The following is a 23664-nucleotide window of genomic DNA, read 5'->3' on the forward strand; positions in this document are numbered from 1 at the left end:
AAGGAACAGCAAGTCCTCGCTCCTAATAAAATGACAACAGTCAGCGATGCAGATGGGCTGGCTCTCTGCGGCGAGCCGAGCCGTGTCCTGCACCCATGCCAGTCCTGAGCTCCGGCAAGAGGGGCGGTTACAACCCTACAGCTCCCCCCTGCTTCACCTCGTACCCCAAACTTCCCCACAGGCAGGAGACACTGCCCGAGGGTCGACTTTTACACTCCCTTGAGAGAAAGAGACCTGTGCTTGGAGGGGGTGAGCCCTGGTGGTCAGCGCCCCGTGAAACTCCAAATGGGTGAAACTTTATATGGGAGTGTGGTTAATTGGCAGATGCCGATCACACCTCCAGCCCCACTTAAGAGAGGGGTTCTCAGCCACCTGCACAGCACAAGCGTGGGCAGGGAGCCAGGGCGCAGCGACTCGGGGTGCAGAGGGTGCAGGGCTGCAGCGTGTGGGGTGCGCAGGGGGTGTGGGGCGCAGTCGATGTAGGGGTGCAAAGGGTGTAGGGTGCGAAGGGTGCAACTGGTGTAGGGCTGCAAAGAGCGCGGGGGCGCAGGTGGAGGGATTGCAGGGGGGGGGGAAAGGCTGCAAAGGGGTGCGGGATGCAAGGGGGTGCAGGGACGCGCCCTGATAGCCCCTGCGGGGCTACGCCGCGGGCGGCTGCCTCCAGCTGCGGGCGGGGCTGCACATCTGGGCGGGGCGGGGCGGGGCGGCCGAGCAGTGACTCCGGCGGAGCCGGCGCGGAGCATCCCATAGCCGGAGCGAGCGGCGCCCCGAGCCCAGTCCAGCCCAGCCCAGCCGAAGCCAGCCGACAGCATGCCCAAGTGCCCCCGCTGCCAGAAGGAGGTCTACTTCGGTAAGGGCTTCCTGCTCCCTTCCCGGCCGCCTCCACCCCGCGGGGACCGCAGGGCTGTCGGGCTGCTAAAGCCGGGGTGCCCTCCCCCCGCGATGCTGCACCCCACCGGGCTTCGTGTCCCCAGGGCACCCTGGTGCTTGCAGGTCCCTTTGCATCCCAGTGCCGCGGGTCCTGGGTGCCCCGATGTTGTGCACCCCAGCACCGCAAATTCTTGGGGTGCCCCAAAGTTGCGCACCCCTGCGCCGTGGGTGCCCCGGGGTGCCCAGGGTGGGTGTCCCTATAAATCCACCCAAGGAGAAGGTGCCTCGTGGCATGATGTGGGGTGCGGCGGGTACCCCCAGCCTGCAGACGGGGCCATGGCATGGCGCGGGAGCTCAGCCCTATTTCCTTCCCAGGGTTACCCACAGCTCCATGGCAGTTTGGAGCCCAAAGGCTCAGTCAGCGCAGCCCGCTGCTCTGAAAGCCTGGGTGGGCAAGCAAGCACCTTCCCAAGGGCAAGTCCTGCACTTGGGCACATTCCTGGGGCAGTGGGTTGCCCACGCATTGTCCTGTGTCGTTTAGCACAGTGAGATGACAGCCCCGGGGTGTTATTTTTAAGCCACCATTGCTGGCTGGCCGTGAGCCTTCTTGGGCTGCTGTCTGCTGCTGGCCTTCAGGCGGATGTCCTCCCTCCAAACTGGGGCCCCGAAACTCCAGGTTCCTGCACCTTCTGGTGCCGTGGTCCCACTCTCCTGCCCGAGGTTATTTGGGAGGGTTTGAGCCTGTTGTCCTTCTGGCAGCAGCTGCTGGAACAGCCAGGCTGTGGCTACCAGAGCTCCCCACCTCCCTGGTTTAGCTGAACTGGAGAGGGTTTGCTGGAAGCAGCTTATATGCACTCCCTGCTTTTTAATTTACTAGAGATGAGGGATCTGGGACCCAAGTGCTGTCACTGACTTCTGCTCTCTCTGCCTTATTTCTGCTCTACCTGTGTGTGCACCCCAACTTCTACTTTCGTTCTGCTAAAGAAATTGGAGGCTCAAACACAGCAGCTCCTCTCCCTGCAAAAGAGCCATGTCCGTTAGTCATGCCCACCCTGGGGAGTTGTGCTGAGTCTGGCATGGGTGCTGCCTGGAGGGCTGATGGGGACGTGGCTCCTACGGTTGGGAAACATCTCCACCAAAACTTTAGCTTGCTGCTTGCAGCCAGGCTTTGAGGTGGGGTTTTGGCACAATACAGTTCATGGCTCCCTCCTGCAACCAGGGGATCCTGGGGCACCTAATTTACCCACGTGGCTTGATAACAGGAGCTACCAAGGTGCTGGTGTCACTGTCTGCCCTTCCCGTGTCCCTACGGATCTGCTTTGATCCCAGTCGGGACCAGCTGGGTTTGCTGTGCCCGCAGGTGCGGCCGCGGAGACGCAGGGACGGGGCCGTTTGACCAAGGAGGGGTTTGGCCCCACGCTTATCAAGCTGCTCTTACGAAACCATCTCTGTTGATGCAGAGGCTGAGGAGGGTTCAAAAGCAGCTGGAGGACTGAGCTCACTGCCTGATTTCTGTGCTCGGAGATGAGGAGTGCTGGCAGAGGAGGCAGAGCAAGTTCTCAGAGCCTGGAGGTTCTGCTTGAGCATGGCTTGGGCTGCTTTCGGCCAAATCGTGTTTGTAGAGAGCAGGGGTGAGGAGGAAATGACCCTGAGAGGACTGGGGCTGGGGTTTGCAGGGCCACCACCAGCTTTTCCAGGGGAATCTTGCCTGAGCGGCCGAGAGCCGGAGGGGGCCCTGCTGCGGCGAGCCTTGGCAGAGCTCCTGCCCGAGTGTTGGTGCAAATGCTTGTGTGAGAGGTGGGAAGGCTGGGCTCCTTCCAGAAACCCTGGGATGGGAGGGCCCCACCACGGGACAGGCTCGGGCTCCCGGGGCTGCCCGGGGGGAGGACGCTGTGGCCCCTGCTGGGCTGCGGGCACAGGAGGCTCTTTGTGCTGCTGGGGGGTGGCACCGAGGCTGCCTCGTGACATTTGGGCACTGCCCCCGCTCCCACCTCTGCAGCCGCCAGCTTGCTCCTTGCATAAGCTGTTGTGGACGTATTTGGACTCCTAAGAAGAGGTGCTTCAGGCTGCTGAGGGCCCCCCCGGGGCACGTGCTGCCAGCGGCAGCTCAGTCCCATTGCTCGACCTCCTTTTGCAGGCATGGGGAGAGTGCTCGGATGGGGTTCCTGTGGAAAGCTCTGCTTTATCACTTAATAAATCCCCAGGAGCGCAGCTGCCAATATGAAGAGCACATGCATCTGCAGAAAATACCCTCCTCCCCCGCTGTGCTGCAATTAAAAGCCACCCTGTTCTCCATAAACACGTCCTGGCCCCAGCAAACAGCACGTTGTCCCCTCTGCCGCCGCCTGAACCCCGGCCAAGCTCCAGCTCCGCTCTGGTTTGCCATGGTGTGTACAAAATCGGAGCTGTGGCCAGACCCCACCAGTGGCTGGAGGGGACTGGTTTGTGTTGGGGCAGGGCACGGCAATGGCTTTGCCTCCCTGGTCCTCGCCAGCATCCCCTATTTGCCCCTGCAAACTCTCGTGATCGCTTAGGCTCCAGGTTGCTGGGGAGAAATTCATCCCCTTGAAGGCTGATGTTGGAAGGGGAGAGGTCCCCAAATCTTTGGAAGATGGGTGGAAGTTGGTCCATCCACATAGATGTGGTGGTGTTCACCCTGGGCAATTTTGGATCCAGGTACCTGGATATGTGCATGGTGATGTGTCTGCACAGCAAGCACTTGAGTTGAAACATGGTGGCTTCTGTCCTGGACAAATAGACTTGAGAAAATGCCCAAAAATGTCCTCTCTAGGCTTGGTGGCAGGGAGGCCAACCTGCCCAAACCGACTTGTTGCGCCCGTTCAGTGCGTCAACTAACCCACCTCCTTTCTGTGGCAGCCGAGAAGGTGACTTCTCTGGGGAAGGACTGGCACCGGCCCTGCTTGAGATGTGAGAAGTGTAACAAGACGCTGACGTCTGGAGGCCATGCAGAGGTGAGGTGTGCTGCCCAGGAGGTCCCCGTCCCCCATGGCTAGGGGCTGCAGGAGCCGTGCCGTGGGACGGGCAGAGATGGAGCTGAAGGGCTGTTTGGGACAGTTGGGGCTGATGTTCTTTCTCTCTCCCTGCAGCACGATGGCAAGCCCTACTGCAACCACCCCTGCTATGCCGCCTTATTCGGGCCCAAAGGTAGGGTCGCTGTGGCTGGGGCTGTGGGATGGAGGAGAAGGGGCCTCGGGGTTCCCATCTCTTGGTGAGGTGCATCCTTCGGTACGCTCGCTGTCCCGCGGCCATGCTGACGCCGTTCTGTCTCCTTTCCAGGGTTCGGCCGGGGAGGAGCCGAGAGCCACACATTCAAGTAAACCTCAGGTTGGTGCCTCCCCTCGGAGCTCCCCTCCTGCCTCCGGCTGTGCCGGCTGGCCGGGGCTGTCCCCCCTCCCAAGGCACACGCGTGGAAGGCAGGCGTGCTGCGGCGTCTCTCCGGGCTGGCTGTGACTTCCAGCCCTCACGCCGGTGCTCGGGAGCAACCTGCTGGGTGGCAGCTCCTCCTCTCCACCAACCCCAAGCGACCGTCAGCACCCTCTTAGCTCCAGCAGCGGACGCCAAAGGCTTTTTGCTTTCTGGCCTGTCAGCAAAGAAAGGGTCTGTCCCGGAGCACCGTTGTCCCTGGGATGTCTCGGCTGCCAGCCCAGCCTGACTTCATCCACCCCTCTCTTGCATCCCTCTCCAGGTCCAACGACCAAGGTTCCCAGCACAGCCCGAAGACAGCACAAACGCACCGCGACAGACATGCAGTTTTGTTTTTAATTCACTTCTGTACTAGATTAGCACGTTAAATGCAATAAGTAACCGAGGCTGGGGCTGGTGCGGAGAGGGGCTCTGCTCCAGATGGAGGACTGCCGAGGTGGGGGCGTTGGGACGCCCTGCCGGATAGGAAATTTGGCTGGTATTGCTGAAGGCCGCCTGGAGAGGAGACCACACCCTTCCAGCCAAAACCCAGCCCTGCTTTTGGCACCCAGCTCTCGTGGCTGGGCCCGCAGTTGTATTCTCAGTCTTTAATAAACCCAGACCAAAAGATGCTTTCCCCATGTAGCGGTTGTGCTCTCTGTAAGGGAGGGTCCTGCGGGACTTGTTCGCAAAGTGCTTGCCACTTGCTTGAGGACTCCACGTGGCCTCTGGATCGAGCCTCACACCTGGCGATGGCTCCATGTGCTTTTGCCCCTGGCGTGTGCAGTGTCCTGGCCATGGCTGCCTGAGCCAGGGGCTGCCTGAGCCATGTGGGGCAGGAGCAACCCCCGGATGCCGTGGGCACCGGGGCTGAGCGCGCCCCAAGGGAAAGGGGTGGTGGGTGTCAGGTTGGTGCTTGCCCGGGGGTTTGGTCTTCCTGGGTTCAAGGGAGAAGGTCCTGCCCAACCCATGGCCTCGCTGGGTCTTCTGTCGTGACATTTGCAGAAGCCTAGAGCGTGGTGGCTCCCGCCACCAGCCACCTCTTGCTGCCTGCGACTGGAATGGCGTTAAGGCAGAGGCATGCAGTGTTGCTGGACGAGGGCCTGAGACTGCTGGTCTCTCCAGCACTCAGCGGCCTCCTGGCTGTGTCCCAGCCCCTGGCAGCGCCTGCTGGAAAGCCATGGCCCCTGGGCAGCCCCCAGCTCTTTGCTCCTGGATCTGGGGTGGCACTTGGCAGCCCTCAGTTGGGGCAGGAAGGTGTCTCGCTGGGAGGCAGTTGACTGTCACGTCGGGAAAACCTGGTACTTTCTGCGTTTGCTCTGAGCAGCCATACAAAAAGGCCAGATAAGGCGGAGGCTGCTGGCGAGGCACAGCCAGCCTCCCTCGGTAAGAAAAGCAGAGGCGCGGTATTACAAAGCGAGAGCTTTGCTTTTTCGTGTTTCAACCTCTTCGCCCCACTGGAAGACCAGAACTAGCAGATGTAAAAGATGTCGACTTGAGGGGTGTTTCTAAAATGGTTTCTTAACCATGTCTTTCCCTAACCTGAACCACCGCATTTACATATTCAGAGGTACTTCATAACACACTGGGATATTTTTGTCTACAGTTGATGTGTGCATTTCCTTAGAGACTGCTCTGCGTCTTACTGTCACACTGGCCTTACTGGGACTTGGCCAAAACCCTTGAGGGTCAGAGGTACACGTCTAATGTCAAAATCTTCAGTGTCAAAAGCAGCCTGATCCGATAAGCATCTTAAAACTTCCTGTGTGCTTGGTGCCAAAAAGGCTCTGCACCCACCAAGCACGCTTCAGTGTGACAAACCCGACCAGCCGGCGCTGCCTCCCCTCCCACCCAGTTAACCCAGCAAACGCAGGCGTCTGTGTCAAAGGCAAACCCTGGCTATTGCTGCGTGGCCACCACCACAAGCCAACCAGCCAGGGCTGGTAGAGCCCTCTGCCCTCTCTCTCCCACCTCTGCCCTCGCCAGCAGCCTCCCGGGAATGCCAGCACCCACGGCTCCCGGCCAGCGAGACAGTCCCGCTCTGCACTGCTGCTGGCACCCAGCCCGCCCCTGGGGCACTGGGGACTTGGCTTTCCTCTACGAACTGGGGCTTCAAAGCAAACTGGTGATATAATCTCAGCAGCCTTGAGCGTGCCAGTGGGATAGCGTTTATCCTCAGCGTTAAAAACAATAGCAAACACAAGCCTCGTCATCCTCTGGGCTTGTGTAAGTGTGTCCCAGCTGGGAAAGGGACTGGTGAATTGGGCTCCTGGTCTTTTCCAAGAGCGCCCTGCACCAAAACTTTTCAGGAGGAGCTAATTCCGGGTGCGAGGGGCCAGGCTACAAGGGATGAGCAGGGAACCAGTGGGAGGTGTGGAAAAAGAAGTGCGGCCTGGGGAGAGGCTGGGGCCACCCAGTCCTCCAGCTGAGAGCCCTTTCTGTGGGCAGTGGCCGCAGCGGGGGCAGGAGGCAACGGTGTGTTTACTGTGTGCTGCCCCGGGGCCATCGTTTGCTTCGGTCCCTGTCACCCGATTCGCAATGTAGGTGTGGTGGCTGGGGACGGCTGTCCCTGCCCTGGGTGCACGGAGGGATGTAGTAGGAACTGTGCCAGGTCTGCGCACCCTTAGGAAACTTGCAAAGGAGCTAAACCCAATCCCGCAGCTGCCTCGCTCTGCGCTGTGCCCGGAGGGGGTAAAAACCGGTGGTCCCTCAAGCAAGCTCTGGGGACAAGCCCTTGGGTACTGATTCCCCAAAAGCTCCTTCTGGCGGCCCTATTTCTCTGCCCGCCCTGCAACGGGCACTCCCACGGAGAGGGTGTTTAGCCCCAGGACTTGCTGTCTGTCAGGATACTCCCCTGCGAGTGCCGTGCCTGTACAAGCCATGCTCTCTGCCTGCTCCGGCCCCGATGGCGTGAGGTTGGGCGGTTCAGGCACGGGTCATATCCACAAGGAGCCTTGGTCAAAGAAAATACACGATCAATGGATTTTTTTACAACTTGCTCCGGTCTTTGGAGAGGAAGCAGAAACAGCTGTATCGCATTTGGATAGGAAATCCGCACCCGAGCCAGGCGCTCCCCTCTGATGCGCAGCGAGGCTCGGCAGCGGCCGGCGCGCTGGGGAGGTGGGCTGTCAGCAGGCGCAATATTTTCTCCATCAAACAGTAAATCTCTGTGGCCTGGAGCAGGAGCTGCACAGACAGGCAGCAGCATGGCTTTCAGTGCAGCTCATCTGCAATGCTCTCTGAAAGAGTTGGGGCTGTTCAGCCTGGAGAAGAGAAGGCTCTGGGGAGATCTTATTGCGGCCTTCCAGTACCTAAAGGGGGCCTACAGGAGAGCTGGGGAAGGACTTTTTACTAGGGCATGTAGTGATAGGACGAGGGGGAATGGCTTTAAACTGGAAGAGGGCAGGTTCAGATTGAACATTAGGAAGAAGTTTTTCACTTTGAGGGTGGTAAGGCACTGGCACAGGTTGCCCAGAGAGGTTGTTGAGGCCCCATCCCTGGAGGTGTTCAAGGCCAGACTGGACGTGGCCTTGGGCAACCTGGTCTAGTGAGAGGTGTCCCCGCCTATGGCAGGGGGGTTGGAACTCGATGATCTTCAAGGTCCTTTCCAACCTAAACCATTCTATGATTCTATGATTCGAGCCCTGGTGGGAGCTGGGAACGGGTAGGGATGGTCCCTCCTCTCCCAGTGCGGCGATGCCCTGGCTGTGATGCTTCTGCAACAGGGAAGCTGGTGAGAGCAGGATGCTTGGGGAAATCCCAGACTTTTTTGGGATCAGCTATGGGATGCCAGCTCGATGTGCCATACCAAGTGCTCCCACTACTCTTGAGGCAGAGAGGAGACCCTCAGGAGCTGGCTGGCAGTCCCCACGTCCCCCCTTGTCACCAGCCAGCAGCCATGGGGATATCGCTGCCATTGCAGGTGGGGTCAGGGCACTGCCCCAGCCCCGAGGTGCCCATCTGGGACAGCAAAAGGTGTTGGGTGATCTCCAGCATGGTGATGTCCAGCATGAAGTTCCCCTGCTTCAGCAACCTGAAATACCACCATTGCTGACCCCGGAGGAAGGGGCTGTGCTTCCTCTGCCATTATTTCGGAAGCTTGAGTTGAGATCAGTGAAGTTTGCGGATTGTGGAGCGATAGTTGCTATAAACACTTCATCACTGTGACAAAAAAAACACAAACAACATCACCCGTTCCTCCAGCAGCTGGGTGCGGGTGAGCCACAACACCCTGGGTAGGGAAGCAGAAGAGGGTTTTGGCAAAGGACAGGAAACAGAATGGGTTCAGAAAGTAAACTGCTGCTGTTCCCCGCCCCGGCTCTGTGGCTTTCTGTACAGAAGAAAAAAGGAGAGAATGGGCAGAAAGGGGATTAAGGGGTCCTTCAGCTGATCTATAAGAGGTGTGAATGTTGCTTCAGCCCTCAGCGAAGGCAGAGCACAGGCAAGAGGGGGATGGGTGTGGGTCTCCTGGCCCTGCATCTTCCTCCCAGCGCAGATGGGACAGAGCTTAATCCCAAGCAGGGGACAGATGTGTCCCTGAGCCCGCAGCTGGCAAGGGGATGGCTTACTGGAAGACTTACAGTAGGATGCTGCCCTCAGCATGGCTCCCCTATGGCTGTCCTTAGCAAAAGCAACAGCCACAGCTCAGGGACAGGGCTGTGCCCTGCCAGCGTGGCTGTGGGATCCAGCTGCATCTCACATTTGGGCTAACACGTGCTGGGGAGCCGCGGCGGGGGGGGGGGGTCTTGTTCAGTGCTGCCTCACTGGGATGCTGGTGGGGCCACTGACCCTCCCCTGCCAGCACTGATAGGGACAGTGAGGTGACACCTCTGGCACTTCTCTTGCAGTGATTTTGTGCAGGATCCGGTGCCTTGGGGCCACAGTAGGCCTTGCGGCACGGGAGGGACCAGTCACCCGCTGTGGGGTGGTGAGCGGTTTGTTTTCCCTGCAAATAAAGCTGTGTCCCCTTCAGGGACAGGCAGGGCGCAGGCAGAGCCCGGGGAGCATGGCATGGGGGATGCTGCTGCAGGAGGTTCCTACTCTTTGCTGTGCGGGGCTCATGGGAACAAAGCTGGTCTGTAACTGGGTGGTACCCAGCTCACCACTGCTCTGGGTATATTTAAGGCTGGTTTGTGTCAAACTCAAAGAGCTCTGCTATCTTTTAGCTCGAGAAAGCGTCTGTCCATCTCCTAACCTCAGAAATCTGCCTTCCTATCCGGGCAATGGTAAGAGGGACCACGCAGCTGATGTCAGGCAGCAGGAGCTCTGCACACTCGCGCGGCGAGCTGGGACTTCCCGGCCCAGCTCTGCAAAGCAGCGGTTTGGGGAAGCCCCGTCCCACCAGCGGAAACAGCTTTGCAGAGGTGGTAAAGAGGGGGTCAAACCCTGCAAATATTGAAGCAGCTGAAGATACCGAAGGCAAGAGAGGCTCTGGGTAAGAGAGGCGGCCAGGGGCACAACAAGAAGCAGACGAGGCCATGGATCATGGTACTGGAGACTGAGGTTTAGTCAGGGAGCAAGGAGAGGAGGGGACCAGCTGTTCCACCATCACCCCATTCCCGGTGCTGATGATCCAGTGTTGGAGAGGAGCTGGGTGCAAAGAGCCTTGGGGGACATTTGCCAGGTCCTGGTGGCTTTCCCCAGCAAGAAGCCTGAGAAGAAAAGTTGGCATCCAGTGCTAGAGCTGCATTTTACTTTTACTCCTCCTGTGTTATTTTCAAGGAAACAGGGAGAGTTTCCAAGGAGGAAGGTATAAGAACTTCCCACTGGAGCCTGTCTTTCTTCAGTGAGTCTTGGGTTAAAGGACCAGGGGGGAAGAGGGCAGGTGGAGTTTCCCTCGGTGCAGAGGAACATCTACTTGGCTCTTTAAGTAAAAAGGAAAGAGTGAAACTCCTGAGAACAGAGAATTGCAAGACCTCAGATCTTTTTTTCTAATCCTTCCCAATTCACTTATCATAATGAAAGTGCAGATGCTGCATCAGAGGACCTGAAACACCAATGCTTCTCTCCCACCAATGCTGGGACCTGACGTTGAATTTTGGCGCTACAGCCCCCCCTCAGGCCTATTGCAGACTAATTCACTGTGTCCAGGAAAACCTGCACTACACTATTTGTGCAGCCATTACGGTCCATCTCGGGCACCCAGTGATCTACGTGATGTGACCCAGTGGAGGAGAGGAGAGGAGAGGAGAGGAGAGGAGAGGAGAGGAGAGGAGAGGAGAGGAGAGGAGAGGAGAGGAGAGGAGAGGAGAGGAGAGGAGAGGAGAGGAGAGGAGAGGAGAGGAGAGGAGAGGAGAGGAGAGGAGAGGAGAGGAGAGGAGCTCCGGCGGCCCCGAGCTGGCGGCGGAGCGTGGGAAGTACTGATGCATGGCCCGGGGGCCTGGCCGGGAGACAGGCTGGCTCCTGCCTGTGCCTTCACGGGGATAAAAGCATTAAAAAAAAATAATTAATAAAAACAAAAGAGCAAAGGGGTTGTTTTCCCAGGAGGAGAGCTCACACCTTCCCCTTGGCAGGGCTGGGCTGAGGTGACATCAGGAAGCCGTGCTGCTGCCGGAGCGAGCAGAGATTGCCGTTATTGCATACAATCTGCATGAGGCAATGGGACGGGGCCCGTCATCTCTGGCAACGGCCGCAAACAGTGGGGCCGCCTGTGGTGGCGGGTTGCCATGGCGCGGGTGCAAACAGGCGCCCTCGGCCCCGGCTGAGTCACCCGGGGCGGAAATGACCCTAGCTGACATATCGCGCCCGAAAACGGCCGGCTGCACGGCTGCGCGGCATCGCACGAGCCCGGGTAAGCGAGAGAGGGCGAAGCCCAGTGACCCCTCCCCAGGAGGAGCATCCCTGGCCTCTCAGTACCCACCTGCACCTCCCCTTCCAGTTGTGGTCCCCACGGTTGCTGTCACTGCTGGGGCAACCCACAGCTCGGCTCCTCCCGAAACTGCCTTAGCCCCAGGGCAGAGCTGGGGGCCCTGGAGGAGTGGCCAGGCAGCTCCGTCTTGCCTCCCCCTGCCGTACAGAGGATCCTAGAGGCTTCCATCCGTCTCCTCTGACATCAAAAGTGCACACGGTGACATCAAAGGTGCACACGGTGACATCAGAGTGGTGTGCTGATGTCAGCTGGTCATCGCTCGTTTGCATCTGTCAGTCCCTGCATGACCAGGGCTCGGGATGGTGGAGGTGAGGGTGACCCAGATGCAGCGGGGGCTCTGCTCCTGGTGGGGTGGCATTGCCGTCCCTGCTGGGACAGGATGCCGGGTCCGTCACACCATCACCTCCTTCATCTGTCCACAGCACAAGGTCCATCTCTACGGCAGGAAACCATCGCCTTCCCATCGGCTTCTCCCACCCTGGGAAAACCGCCCAGGCAGCCAGCAGAGCAGATAAGTGGGGCCTCGCATGCCGAGACCGAGCCCACGCTGTGCTGTGCCGTGCTGGAGAAGCTGGGATTTGCCGCCTGGTGTCCGACTCACCCATGGCCGGGTGCCAGCCCTCCGCAGCGCCAGGCGTCTTGTGTCAGCTGCGCCCACGGTGCTGCGTGCCGGGGGAGCCGCGGGGTGGGGGACCAGGGAATGCTGGATGGGGAGCGTGGCCAACCCGGCTCCAGGGCGCCGCGGGGCTGGTCCAGCCAGCGGGATGGAAAGGCGACATAGGGGTTCTCAGCGTGCCGGGATGGCGTGCATCCCAGCTGCCGCTCTCACGCTGGGTGATGATGCTCGCTGGCTGGGGGACTGGTGTGTTGGCTGGGGGACAGGACCCCAGAGCAGGGGGTGATGGGCAGGACCACCCACTGGTGCATGTGATGGGTGCTGCAGGAGAGCCCTTGTCTCGACAGCGGCAAAGCAGGCAGCTGCCCTGGGGAGGAAAGGCCTAGACAGAGGAATGTGTGTGGGGACAGGGATGGCTTTGAGCAGGGTTTATGGAGTGGTCAAGAAAACACAGGAAATTGGCTCCAGCTGAAGGTCCTCCTGCCTGGAGACTGCAGCGGGGACGGGAAAATAGACAAGCGATGTGTCATGGAGGGACCAGACAACACCCGATAGCAGCAAGGTATGGAAAGCTGAGAAGGGTGCCAAAGACAGCAGAGGATTATCCAGGTCCGATAAGGCTCTGAGCAATAGAAAAGGACTTTGTGGGCTGTTGGGAACCAGAGGCAAAGAACTATATGGAGATGCCAAACCTGTTAGGAAGGAGAGGGAAGAACTGGATAGAGATTGCTGAGCTAGAGCTGGATGAGGGATAAGGAAAATGCTTTCCAGGCCATTAGGAAAGAAAGAGGATGTGAGACAACAGCTGCTAGAGAAGATATTTTAAAAATCCTTAAGCCTGGATAACTCACACCCAGGGGTCTTTTCAGGGCTGGCTGGAGCAGCAGCCAGGATCCACGGGACTGGGAGAGCACTAATGCGGTGCTCGGCGTCGGAAAGGGCCGCGCTCCCCAACACAGGGGTGGGAGGCAGGAGAGGCGGCAACCAGAGGGAAAGAGTGCAAACGCAGTTCATGTTAGCAAGCGGGCTTTGCTGAAGGTCTCGTCGGACCAACGCGATTTCTCTCCTCATTGCGAGCAGCCGTTTGGCTGCAAGAGGCCATTCCGTAGGTGGAAGGAATTTCACGTGTTGTTTCATGGTGTTCAGATGGGAAAAAAAAGGGAAAAGCGTCGTGCTAGATCCATAGATAGCACGTTAAACGGGCTATGAACTGGTTAATTGGCCAGGAAACCATTAGTGGAGGTTTTGAGCAGGTCTTATGTACAGGCAGAGGCAGCACTGGCTCAGGAGGATCCCCATTGTGCTGTTGGAGTGGACCAGTCTCCTTGGCACGCACCGGTGGTGGTCCCACTGTACTATCCATGTCAGGGCCGGGTCTTGGCCACGTAAACCCCAGCCAAGAGGTGGACTTTTCATCTCAGTGACTCAGGCAGTGTCCCACATGGCAGAACCATTTCTCCCCCGCCACCCTCCCTCCACCCCCCCACCCCCCTCCCGCATCCCTACGATTGCTTCAATTAAGAGCATGTACGTCTGGGGACCGGAGCCGCCTGCGTCGCACCCCTTTGAACCGTGAGGAGGGTGGGCAGCCGGGCGTCAGAGCTGGCGACTGGAGCCGATCCCCTGCTGCCAAAACCCACTCGGCCAACAAACGTTTTCTTGGTCTGAGGGCGGCAGAATCGTGTTTTTAGAAAAGCCGACATGGGGTTTTGCAGCAACGTTTTCAGCCGGAAAGGGTGGGGGAAGCTCGCAGGGATCGCTCGGGGTTTTCGGCTGGGTGGGAGACGTGTCCGTGGCTCAGGGTGAGCCTGCCTTGCATCACGCGGGTGGCAAAAGGCGCCCTGCGCGTGTCTGTCCCCCGGGGGCTCCCCACTCGGGTCACTTCCCAGGGGAGGCAAGCAGCGAGTTCTCTGCCCTAAGCCATGAGTATAAGTAACGGGAAGATCAGTGAGCTATGAGAAGCCAGGGAGAAAGGCCGTGGTACACCCGGCCGGGCGGTGCCGCGCCGCTCCCGCCCTCAGGACGCGGCCCACGCGTGTCGCCCCCACGCGGCGCAGGGGCCGGCGGGGCAGGGCTCCCTCCCAGCCGCCAGGGGGCGCCGCAGCGGGCGGGCTCAGCGGAAAGGGCGGGAAGGGGCCGCGCCGCCGCACTGCGCATGCGCCCGTCGCGCGCCGGCAGAGGGCGGGAAGCGGCGGCGGAGCGGGATGCGGCGGCAGCAGGAGCAGCAGCAGCTTCAGCAGCGGCAGCAGCGGCGGGGCCGGGCGCTGCCGGGCGCCGTCGGGGCGCTGTGCCGGGCCCTGCCGCCCCGCGCCCGGCCGGCCCCCGACAGTCTCCGCCGCGCCAGGTTCGACCGGCCGCAGGCGGTGAGCGCGGGCCGCCCCCGGGGCGGCCTTCGCCGGCGTCCCCCGCTGTTGCCTGGCGACGCCCCCTCCTCTTCCTCCGCGCCCTCCTGGCGGCGCAGGGTGGGGGGAGGCGCTTCTGTGGGCGGGCAGGGATCCCCGTGCGGGGCCTGGTCCCGCGTGGAGGGGAACGGGGACATCCAAGTGGGACTGGGCCCGGGGGCAGGGACAGCTGTGTGGGGTTAGGGCCTGGGCGGGGAGACCTCTGTGTGGGCCCCAGCCGGCACTGCCGGCCTTGTGCGGCTCTCTGCAAGTTCGCTGCTCTTGAAAGGGCTTTATTTTCTGGTGGCGTTAACTTAAAGCTTGGTATTTCACCTGAGGTTTGCTTCCCTTTACTGTACGCCGGCTTGAGTCTTTGTCCTTCGGGGCTTTACGGAGTGATGCTTGTGAGGCCTCCAGCTTACACACAGGGTGCTCCACTTGCTCAGTTAGCTATTTTAAGCATTTTATGAGTGTTGACCGAAATTCCAACAGTGAATCACTGTTTCAGTTTGTCAGCATGCTGTCCTTGTGTGGCCAAGAAGTGATTTCGAGTTCCCACTTATTGTGTGCTGCCTCTTGTTTGTGTGTTTTTGATACTATCATGGTCAGATCTTCTCAGCGTCTTCAAGTGCTTGTTTGACTCTGGGTGAGTTGTGCCATATTGTCATTTAAGCAAACTTGACACCCACAAATCCATGGGCCCTGATGGGATGCACCCAAGAGTGCTGAGGGAGCTGGCAGATGTTATTGTTAAGCCTTTGAAAGGTCATGGAGAACAGGAGAGGTGCCTGAGGATGGGAGGAAAGCCAATGTCACTCCAGTCTTCAAAAAGGGCAAGAAGGAGGACTGAGGAAACAATAGGCCAGTCAGTCTCACTTCCATCCCTGGAAAGGTGATGGAACAGCTCGTTCTGGATGTCATCTCTAAGTATGTGGAGGAAAAGAAGGTTATCGGGAGTGGTCAACATAGATTCACCAATCGTGCTTGACCAATCTGATAGCCTTCTATGATGGCATTACTGGCTGGGTAGATGAGGGGAGGGCAGTGGAAGTTGTCTGCCTCGACTTCTGCAAGGCTTTCGACATGGCCTCCCATCACATCCTCATAGGTAAGCTTAGCAAGTGTGGGTTAGATGAGTGGACAGTGGGGTGGATTGAGAACTGGCTGAATGGCAAACCTCTGAGGGTTGTGATCAGTGGCACAGAGTCTAGCTGGAGGCCTGTAACTAGCAGTGTTCCCCAGGGGTCAGTACTAGGTCCAGTCTTGTTCAACATATTCATCAATGACCTGGATGAGAGGACAGAGTGTACCCTCAGCAAGTTTGCTGATGACACAAAACTGGGAGGATTGGCTGACACACCAGAAGGCTGTGCTGCCATTCAAGGAGGCCTGGACAGGCTAGAGAGTTGGGTGGAGAGGAACCTAATGAAGTTCAAGGGCAAGTGTAGGGTCCTGCACCTTGGGAGGAATAACCCCGTGCACTGGTACAGGCTAGGGGTTGACCTGCTGGAAAGCAGCTCTGGAGAGAGGGACCTGGGAGTCCTGGTGGACAAGTTGACCATGAGGCAGCAATGTGCCCTTGTGGTCAAGAAGGCCAATAGTATCCTGAGGTGCTTCAAGAAGAATGTGGCCAGCAGGTCGAGGGAGGTTATCCTCCCCATCTACTCTGCCCTAGTGAGGCCACATCTGGAATGCTGTGTCCAATTCTGGGCTCCCCAGATCAAGAAAGACCAGGAACTACTGGAGAGAGTCCATCGGAGGGCTACGAAGATGATCAGGGGACTAGAGCATCTCTTGTGAGGAGAGGCTGGGAGACCTGGGTCTGTTTAGCCTGGAGAAAAGAAGACTGAGAGGGGATCTTATCAATGCTTAGAAATATCTAAAGGGTGGGTGTCAAGAGGATGGGGCCAGACTGTTTTCAGTGGTGCCCAGCAACAGGACAAGGGGCAACGGGCACAGACTGCAACACAGGAAGTTCCATCTGAACATGAAGAAAAACTACTTTGAGGATGACAGAGTGCTGGAACAGGCTGCCCAGAGAGGTTGTGGAGTTGTGTTCTCTGGCAATGTTCAAAACGCACCTGGAAGCGATCCTGTGCAATCTGCTGTAGGTGAACCTGCTTTATCAGGGGGGTTGGACTAGATGGTCTCTAGAGGTCCCTTCCAACCCCTACTGTTCTGTGATTCTGTGATATGTGGTTATATCAGAGCAGATGTTTTGGAAGCTGTGCTCCTGTATGCCTGTGTCTCAAAGTAGAAGTGCTGGGTCTTGCTGTACAGCCAGCATTAGTAGCCCTTCTCTTTTTGAGTGCACGTTACTGTAGGTTGTGTTCGTGAGACAGCTAATACGTGAACCTGCCTGATTCAACAGGATGCAGGTGTGTTCATCCATGTAACAACTGATGCTCAGATATGGGTTTAATTGCCTAATTAAGACTAAATATATGGCAGATATTTTGCCTGCTGATCTCCCCCCACCCCTCTCTTTCTTTTGCAGAGCCTGGATTTATGGAGGCTGCTCTACTCCCTTCTGAAACAAATCCACAGAGGCAAGTGGACCAAGTCTGATGCCATAGGTAATCTAGTCAGTCTGGCTGACTGTGCGATTTCTGTCTGTCCCACGGAAATACTGGGACTAGTTTTGTAGCATTTTTTCTTTGGCTCCTTGCACCCTGTCAGGAATGCTCCATTTGGAATACCTTTGCCACCAACTTACTGTTGCATCACAGCTGTGCAGGCAGGTTTACTCCTCTTTGGCTTGCTTTGTCCAGGAAACTGGGATGTTCTTGCACCTGCTAGGGGCTCCTGCTTCCCTTTGACATTTTACTGTGGCTAAATCTCTGCAATGATCTTATGCGTTCTCAGCATCTGCAGAGATAATTACAGAAATGGATTGGTTTTTCCTTTGATTCCTTCTTTCCCCATTCCACATATGATGCGTGATTCTGTGGTTAATTTTCTATCAAGTCCTATGTCAGGGCTTATGAACCGTAAAGTTCTGGATTGAAGTTCTAGACAAAACAAAAACTGTGTGTGAATATCTCTATGGACGGGGCCACTCTTGCAGAGAGAAGCTGAATGCATGTTGGCTTCTCACAATGACAGAGCACTATTTACTTCTTAAATGTATGTTATTCCAAGTACGATACCACTGCTTAGACTTCTCTCTTGAAAGATGTCTATCTAGAGCCCTTCCATTGTCAGAGGATGTTTTGAGAATGGGATTGTCTGTGATGGATAGAGGTCTCCTCAGACCAAAACTACTTAAAATCCACTTTTGCCCTTGAAAACAAAAAAAAACTAAGCAACATTGCTTTAGCCCCTGAAGAGCTGTGAATCTGATGGCTCTGTAAACAGAGTTAAAAATGGCTAGGCATTGTAGATGATATCTCTCAAGGAGGGTGGAGCAATACCAGCATAGTTTTGCTGGTAGCTCAGCAGGAAATCAGCATGGTTCTGTGTTACTCACAGGACTGCTATTTTTCGTTCGGCTGTTTTTGCTTTTCTACTCATCCACAATCTGCTGTGTATGCTAACTCAGTTTATTGGCTGTGTCCTACAGCTGCTTTGAGGTGGTCCTGCACAAGTGCCACCTCATTGAATCCTGGCTGCTCCCACGCTAACTGCTTGTAGCATTTGGAGACAGGATTTCTATGTGCACATGGCTCTAGAGAGAGCAAACCCAGCCTCTGCTGGTAGACTGCAAGATAGGAATGTGTGGTTCTGCTCAAAACTGCTGAGCTGCTTTTTAAGAAACTTGTATAGTCTCAACTCAGTAATTAAAGCTGAAACTCAGGTTTGATAGCTGTTCAGTTTTTCAGATCACACTGATTATCTTTGCTTGGCCAAGTGAGTGAGTTGTCTGCTGTGAAACACGATCAATATTTTACTGTCTTTCTTCTCTGTCCGTGCTCTGGATCACTTAGGGTTTTTCATATATTTATTTCATGGAAATGAAGCGGAAGCCCTGGGCATAGGGACTAAATAACTTTCTCAGGTTTGCACAGGATCCTGTAGCACCACAAAGAGTTGAAACGAATTCCTCTAATCCATGTCTACTGCTTTAGTCCATGGATCAGGCTTTCCTTTCTTTGCTGTTTTTCTACAGCCTCTTAATTATCTTGGCTAAACAAGGAGAGCAGCAGTTGCCAGATCCCAGAGGAAGGCTGTGAAGACTCCTTCAGTGTGAGGGTTACTGTGTGCATAGGCAGAGGAACAGCTGTCTGACAAAGAGAACCTGTACTCAAATGGTCTTGTACCCTTCCTTTTTTTTAGGCTAAAAGTTCTTCCAAAGGAAACACTGAGCTTTCGCCTGTAGTCTGTGTGTGGTGTTGGGGTCACAGTGGTTCTTCTCACTACTCTGTAGAGCAAGACCTACATTTCAAGGACTGCATTCCAGATGTTGGGCTATTTGCAGTTGTGAGGTGCTAGAAAGTAGTGTGTTGCAAGGACAGAATGCTCTTACAGATTTTGGCCATGGAAAAGGACAGATTTTTTCAGAAAACTTTTCCTTGATCTAGGAAGTCCTTTTTATCAAGTGACTTTCGAAGTTGCCACTGCAGTGTGTATTTCAAGTTAGTAGTTTTCATTAGTCAGTTTTTGATCTGATCTTGTCATATAGGTGAATTTTAGATGACGTTAAATTTGCTTTAAATAGAACAGCTACTAGTCTTTCCCGTGTTATGGTTGTGATATTGTTTAGAAAAACTTTCTGCGTCATGTTTTTAAATGCTTGATGTATTTTATTGCCTAGCTAGCAGAAAATAAAATGTTTGAAAAATCACATTAAAAAAATCCACACAATTTGATATTTTAAAATGTAGGAACTACTGTCTTCTTGTAAAAAGAAAAAAAAAAAAACAAAAACCAAAAAACAAAACAAAAAAAACAAAACAAAACAAAAAAACACCAAACCCTAGAAACCCCACTGAAGTGTGCCAGTCAGTGGTTATAAAATTCTGAAAATGGCTCTTTTGGTTTCTCATTTTGGAAGAATTTTTTCCTCACACCGTAAAAAACACTTCTGTAAACTTTGGTGGGAAGTCATTAATACACTCCAGCCCCTTAAACATGTCAGAACAACGGGTCTCTCGTTAGTGGAGTACGAGTCAAAGTAAGCTGTGTAGTAGTACTCTGGGCATAACCTTTCTGGTGAAGTCATGATTAGTGGTTTCATGCTGCTCTTTCTTCACAGAGGCGGAGAGCTGATAGACTTGGTTAACAACCTAACAACCACGTGAGGTAGCAGAGCAACGTGCGTTTAGATAGTTGGAGGAAATGTTTCTTTTCTGGAGTCGCAATTCATTTTTTTTTTTTATAGTATGGGAAAGAGGACTGGAGCTGCAATATATTTTTGTTTGTTTGACAAATGAAGCAGAAAATGTTCTTCTGCAGCAGTAGTTTCCCATAACACCACTACCTATGCAGGTGTTTCTTGCCTGAGTGCGTGAAGTAATGTATCTGTGTCTGTTCTTGTACTTGATTTAGCTCCTTTCCATCTTAGCCTGCCAGGCTAATGCATAACCCTTATTTGAATATCATGTTGTAATTCACTGAAAGTATCCTGCAGGATTCATAAAGCAGAAGAGCACAGCTTGAGTATAGTTTTAAGAGAGCTGAACCCTGAGGTTCATCCACAGCTTGCTCTTACGTGCTGAGCGTACTTTTATAAATAATGTGAATGCAGAAGGGGATTGATTAGTTGGAAGGACTGTGTGGGTCTTTCTCTGTGAATTGCCTAATCCTAATGAAATGCTGTAAGAAGACGTTCTCAAAGAGCAGGTAACACCAGTCACTCCTATCTGAGTGATGTTTTTTCCTCTCTCTCGGCTGCACATTATGGAGGAGTCCATCTTGGTCTTGGGTACTTAATAGCCTCTACTGCTGTTTATCTGAGCACTGTTTCCTTGTAAGCAGAGCACTGTAGAGATGAAGAAAACCATGGAAAGGCTCTCTGAGCCCCAGTTCCAGATCCATGCTTTTACTGTTCACCCACAATGCCTGCCTGATACACCAATTGTACCCTCTCACGTGAGGGCAATGTGTTGCAGAGGGAGTGATAAAACAGGGGGAGATAAACGGCCAGAGCAACACAGAAACTCAGGTGATGAAGTGCCTTGGTGCCTCTGGTCCTGAGTGGTATTTCAGAGAAGGAAAATGGTGATAAAGGGAAAAAAAACCAACCTGGCTTGCTCTCTGTTCCTTCTCTTTGATATGTGATTTCTTGGGGAGCTGCCTGAGCTGCAGATGGCAGCATGTGATGGTTGTTTGCTTTGAAAAAGGAGGAAAGTATGTACTGATCTTCCTTTCTTTTGGAGTATTTCTGCCTTTACCTGTTCTTTTCTTGACAAATGCACAAAGAAAAGGAAAGGGCAACATGAAAACCTAGCTCATGTGAGAATGTTCAAGAGTGATCAAAATAAAAATCTCTAATATCTGAGTGCTCCCCCTGTGCATGAGGGATTGGAGTGCATATCTGCAGCAAGATTTTTAGCAAACCATAGGTGTTTCTGCCACCCTAGCATCGTGAAGGGAAGCTGCTTGTTTTTACATTCACAGGTTCTGCAAAAAGAGCAAACAGCGATTTAGGTGTTTGTTTTCTTTTTGTGTCTGTAATGCAGAAAACAAGCTAGGTTAAAAACCAATTGTCCAACTGTCATGTGTCTCTGCAGAAGCTTTGCTACGCAAAACACTAGTCCTGCAAAAAATTAGTAGCTTTGCACCATCATGTCACCTGCTTAATCACGCTCCTGATCTTGCTTTTTGTTATTCAGTCATGGTTAATGTCTTTGTCAGGAATTCATTTGTAGCTGTCACATGGCCAATCATGTATTCCTGCTCCTGCTGCTGAAGATGTGTAGTAATCTGTATAACAGTTTAAGCTCTGTATTTGGACTGAGGAGTGCTCTGGAAGTAGGCATATCTATCTCCTTAGGGATCTGCAGTCTTGTTTCCCTAAATCCTAAAGTGGGTCAAACAGTGCAAAAAATATACCTTCCTCTGGTTTGTCAAGGTGCAAAGGGCTTGGTGGCTCTTCAGGACTACCATCTCCTTCCAGCCTCAGCAGAGCTGTAGCAATGTACTGCTCCTATAGGGTTACTAGCATAGGTCATCTTATAGCTCCTCCCTGTGTCTTGGGTTTGTATTACTTTTGGTGGATAAGACTCCTTTAGCATTTTTGCAAATCAAGTGAAATCAACCACTCTTCACTGTGAGTCTCTTGTAATTAACAAATGCCTTTTGAGAGCAACAGGATTTTTCTCTTGGTTTTTTCTTTTTTTGTTTTGTTTTCAAGTTGGTCATTATGTGGTTTTTGAGCTGCAGCAGTTGATGCCAGACAAAGAAAGATTATGATATGTGTCAATGCTAAGGGATGTTTTTACCACAAGTGGCAAGGAGGAGGCAAATGAGTATGTAATGTAATGAATTGGTATGTTGATTAAGGACAGCAGTGACAATTCCTGATTGTACGAGGTTTGTACTTCCTGTTATTTTTGTGTGTGTGAGTGTGTACCTGTTTTATGAAACTCTATAGAGATACTGAAGCATTACACTGGAAAAAGGGAACAGCTTTCTTCCTTGCTTTTTAAGAATGCCTTAACTCGATCAAACTGAAGGTTCATCTAGCTTTATCCAGCTGTGGCAGCTGTCAAAATGGGTGCCCAGGGGAAAAGAAAAGAAAAATATAGAAGGATGCTTTCAGGGGGGTATTCTTTCAGCCTCCAGTAGTTTACATCTTGGACTTCCCAAACCAGAGAGGATATCTTTGTATTTCATAAGCTTCCATGAACTCCGCTGTAAATCCGGTTCCTCCTTGAGCCTGTGTAACTCTCAGTGTCCGTAGTGTCCCGTGGCCAGAAATTACAGAACTTTGCTGTATGCCTGAAGAACATCTCTTTAACTTGTTTTGACTCATATGCTTGCTAACTTTGGTGGCTCACAGTTCTTGTATTGAATGTCATGCAAACAAATTATTCCCTGTTCACCTGTTCCACAGCACTCATGGCTTTAACCAGTTTTGTCATATCCATTCTCAGTCATCTTGGCGTACGTCATCAGTTCTTACAATGAAACTGGTCTGTACCTGTGATCATACTTGTCCTTTCTCGTTTTTTTCCAAGTCTTCTGTAGCCTTTTTGGGACCGAAGAAATTAAATAACACTTTGAATTTGAGATGTGGGGTCACAGTGGATATAGACAACAATATAATTTTGTTTCCTGTGTTCTGTTAGTTTCCTTTCTAGGTTTCTCACGTTCAGTTTGCTTTTGGATGCATATGAGAACCAAATGTAATATTGTCATGAAAAATCTTATCATCTAATATTGTGTTCCTGAGTCCAGTGGTCATCTCCAAGCCCATTACTATGCCAGTAAAGTTAGGATTGTTTTTTCCCTTGTGTGCATAATTTTTCATTTTTTCTAAAAAGAATTTTGTCTGTTATTTTAAAGCTTAGGGTCCTTAGGTTCTGCAGTCCTTTACGATCTGCCTGTGTTCCTTACTACTGAGTAATATCACATCAGCACCAAATTTTCTGTCACTATCACATTGTCTGTGTGTCATTTTGAGCTGGTTGGACAGCAAGTGCTTAGCACAGAGCCCTCGTGAAACCACTGTTTGTTCCTACCCCCTGGTTCTTGTCTGCTAGGCACTTGTCATTGATTCAAGGGCCTTCCCTCTCCCTCCACCACAGTGGCTTAGTTTCTTTATGCTAGTTGAATCCCACTGGGAAGTCTAAATGATTTGCATTGGTTGAATCTTCCTTAATCACTTGCCTGGTTTTGCCTTTAGAGAACTCCAGTAGGTTTTTGAGCAGAACTTCCTTTTAAAACAACTGCTGATTCTTCCCCAGAATGTACCGTTTACCATTGTGCCCCCTAATTACATTCTTTATTATAGTTTTGACTTAGTACAGAGCTGAAGCTTACTGGTTAGAAGCTTTTTAAATAATAATTTTCTCTGTGTTCCCTCAGTATTTTACAGTTCTGTAGTGCCTGTCTTGTAGCTGTCAGGTAACATTTGCTGGTGTGAAGGAATACGGATCAGAGCATTCCTGAGAATTAAATAGTCCGTGTGGTCTGGTATGCAGTGTGGTGTGCTGCATTATCTCTGCCTGCTCACTGGTGCTCAGAGATTTGCAGCAGGCTGTGAAACTCCTATCTCTAAATTCCAGTTTCATTCAGGAGTAAAGTTACTCAGTGTTTACTAATTCATAGCATGCTTGGTGGCTCATAAAAAATGAATCGGTGAATTGGGAGTCCTGTTATAGTGGGGATGGCTACTGACCTTTTTTGCCGTTGTTAATCTCCCAGAAGCCATTATTGGCCTTGATCTCAACTTTTAATTTCTTCTTTTCCTTTAGCAGTAGTTTCTGTAGATCAGAATGGGGCATCATGAGGAAGGCTTTTAACTCCTGTGCTTTACCAGTTGTTGATAAAGACTGTAGCCTCCACTGCCCTCCACTAATCTTAGGCTTCATTAAAAATTTTGCTCTCAGAGGAGGCTGCAG

General features: G+C 53.4%; 2 protein-coding genes across 2 annotated transcripts in view; both read left to right on the forward strand.

Moving 5' to 3' along the window:
- Nucleotides 1–708: 708 nt before the first annotated feature.
- Nucleotides 709–4923, forward strand: CRIP1 (cysteine rich protein 1). Its single transcript, XM_082484211.1, has 5 exons — nt 709–850; nt 3748–3842; nt 3978–4035; nt 4168–4215; nt 4577–4923. Exons 1-4 carry the CDS (start codon nt 811–813, stop codon nt 4206–4208), a joined length of 234 nt encoding a protein of 77 aa, XP_082340337.1. The 5' UTR covers nt 709–810; the 3' UTR covers nt 4209–4215; nt 4577–4923.
- Nucleotides 4924–13981: 9058 nt separating this feature from the next.
- The window catches only part of TEDC1 (tubulin epsilon and delta complex 1), a gene marked incomplete at its 5' end in the record, with an annotated part of 80693 nt that continues 71010 nt past the window's right edge, over nt 13982–23664 (forward strand). The window contains 2 exons of the mRNA XM_082484474.1: nt 13982–14140; nt 16656–16734. Coding sequence (XP_082340600.1) covers nt 13982–14140; nt 16656–16734 — 238 coding nt within the window. The remainder of the gene's footprint in view (nt 14141–16655; nt 16735–23664) is intronic.

This window comes from Vanellus vanellus, assembly GCF_965231255.1.
Source record: "Vanellus vanellus genome assembly, chromosome: 5".
Taxonomy (NCBI): Eukaryota; Metazoa; Chordata; class Aves; order Charadriiformes; family Charadriidae; genus Vanellus; species Vanellus vanellus.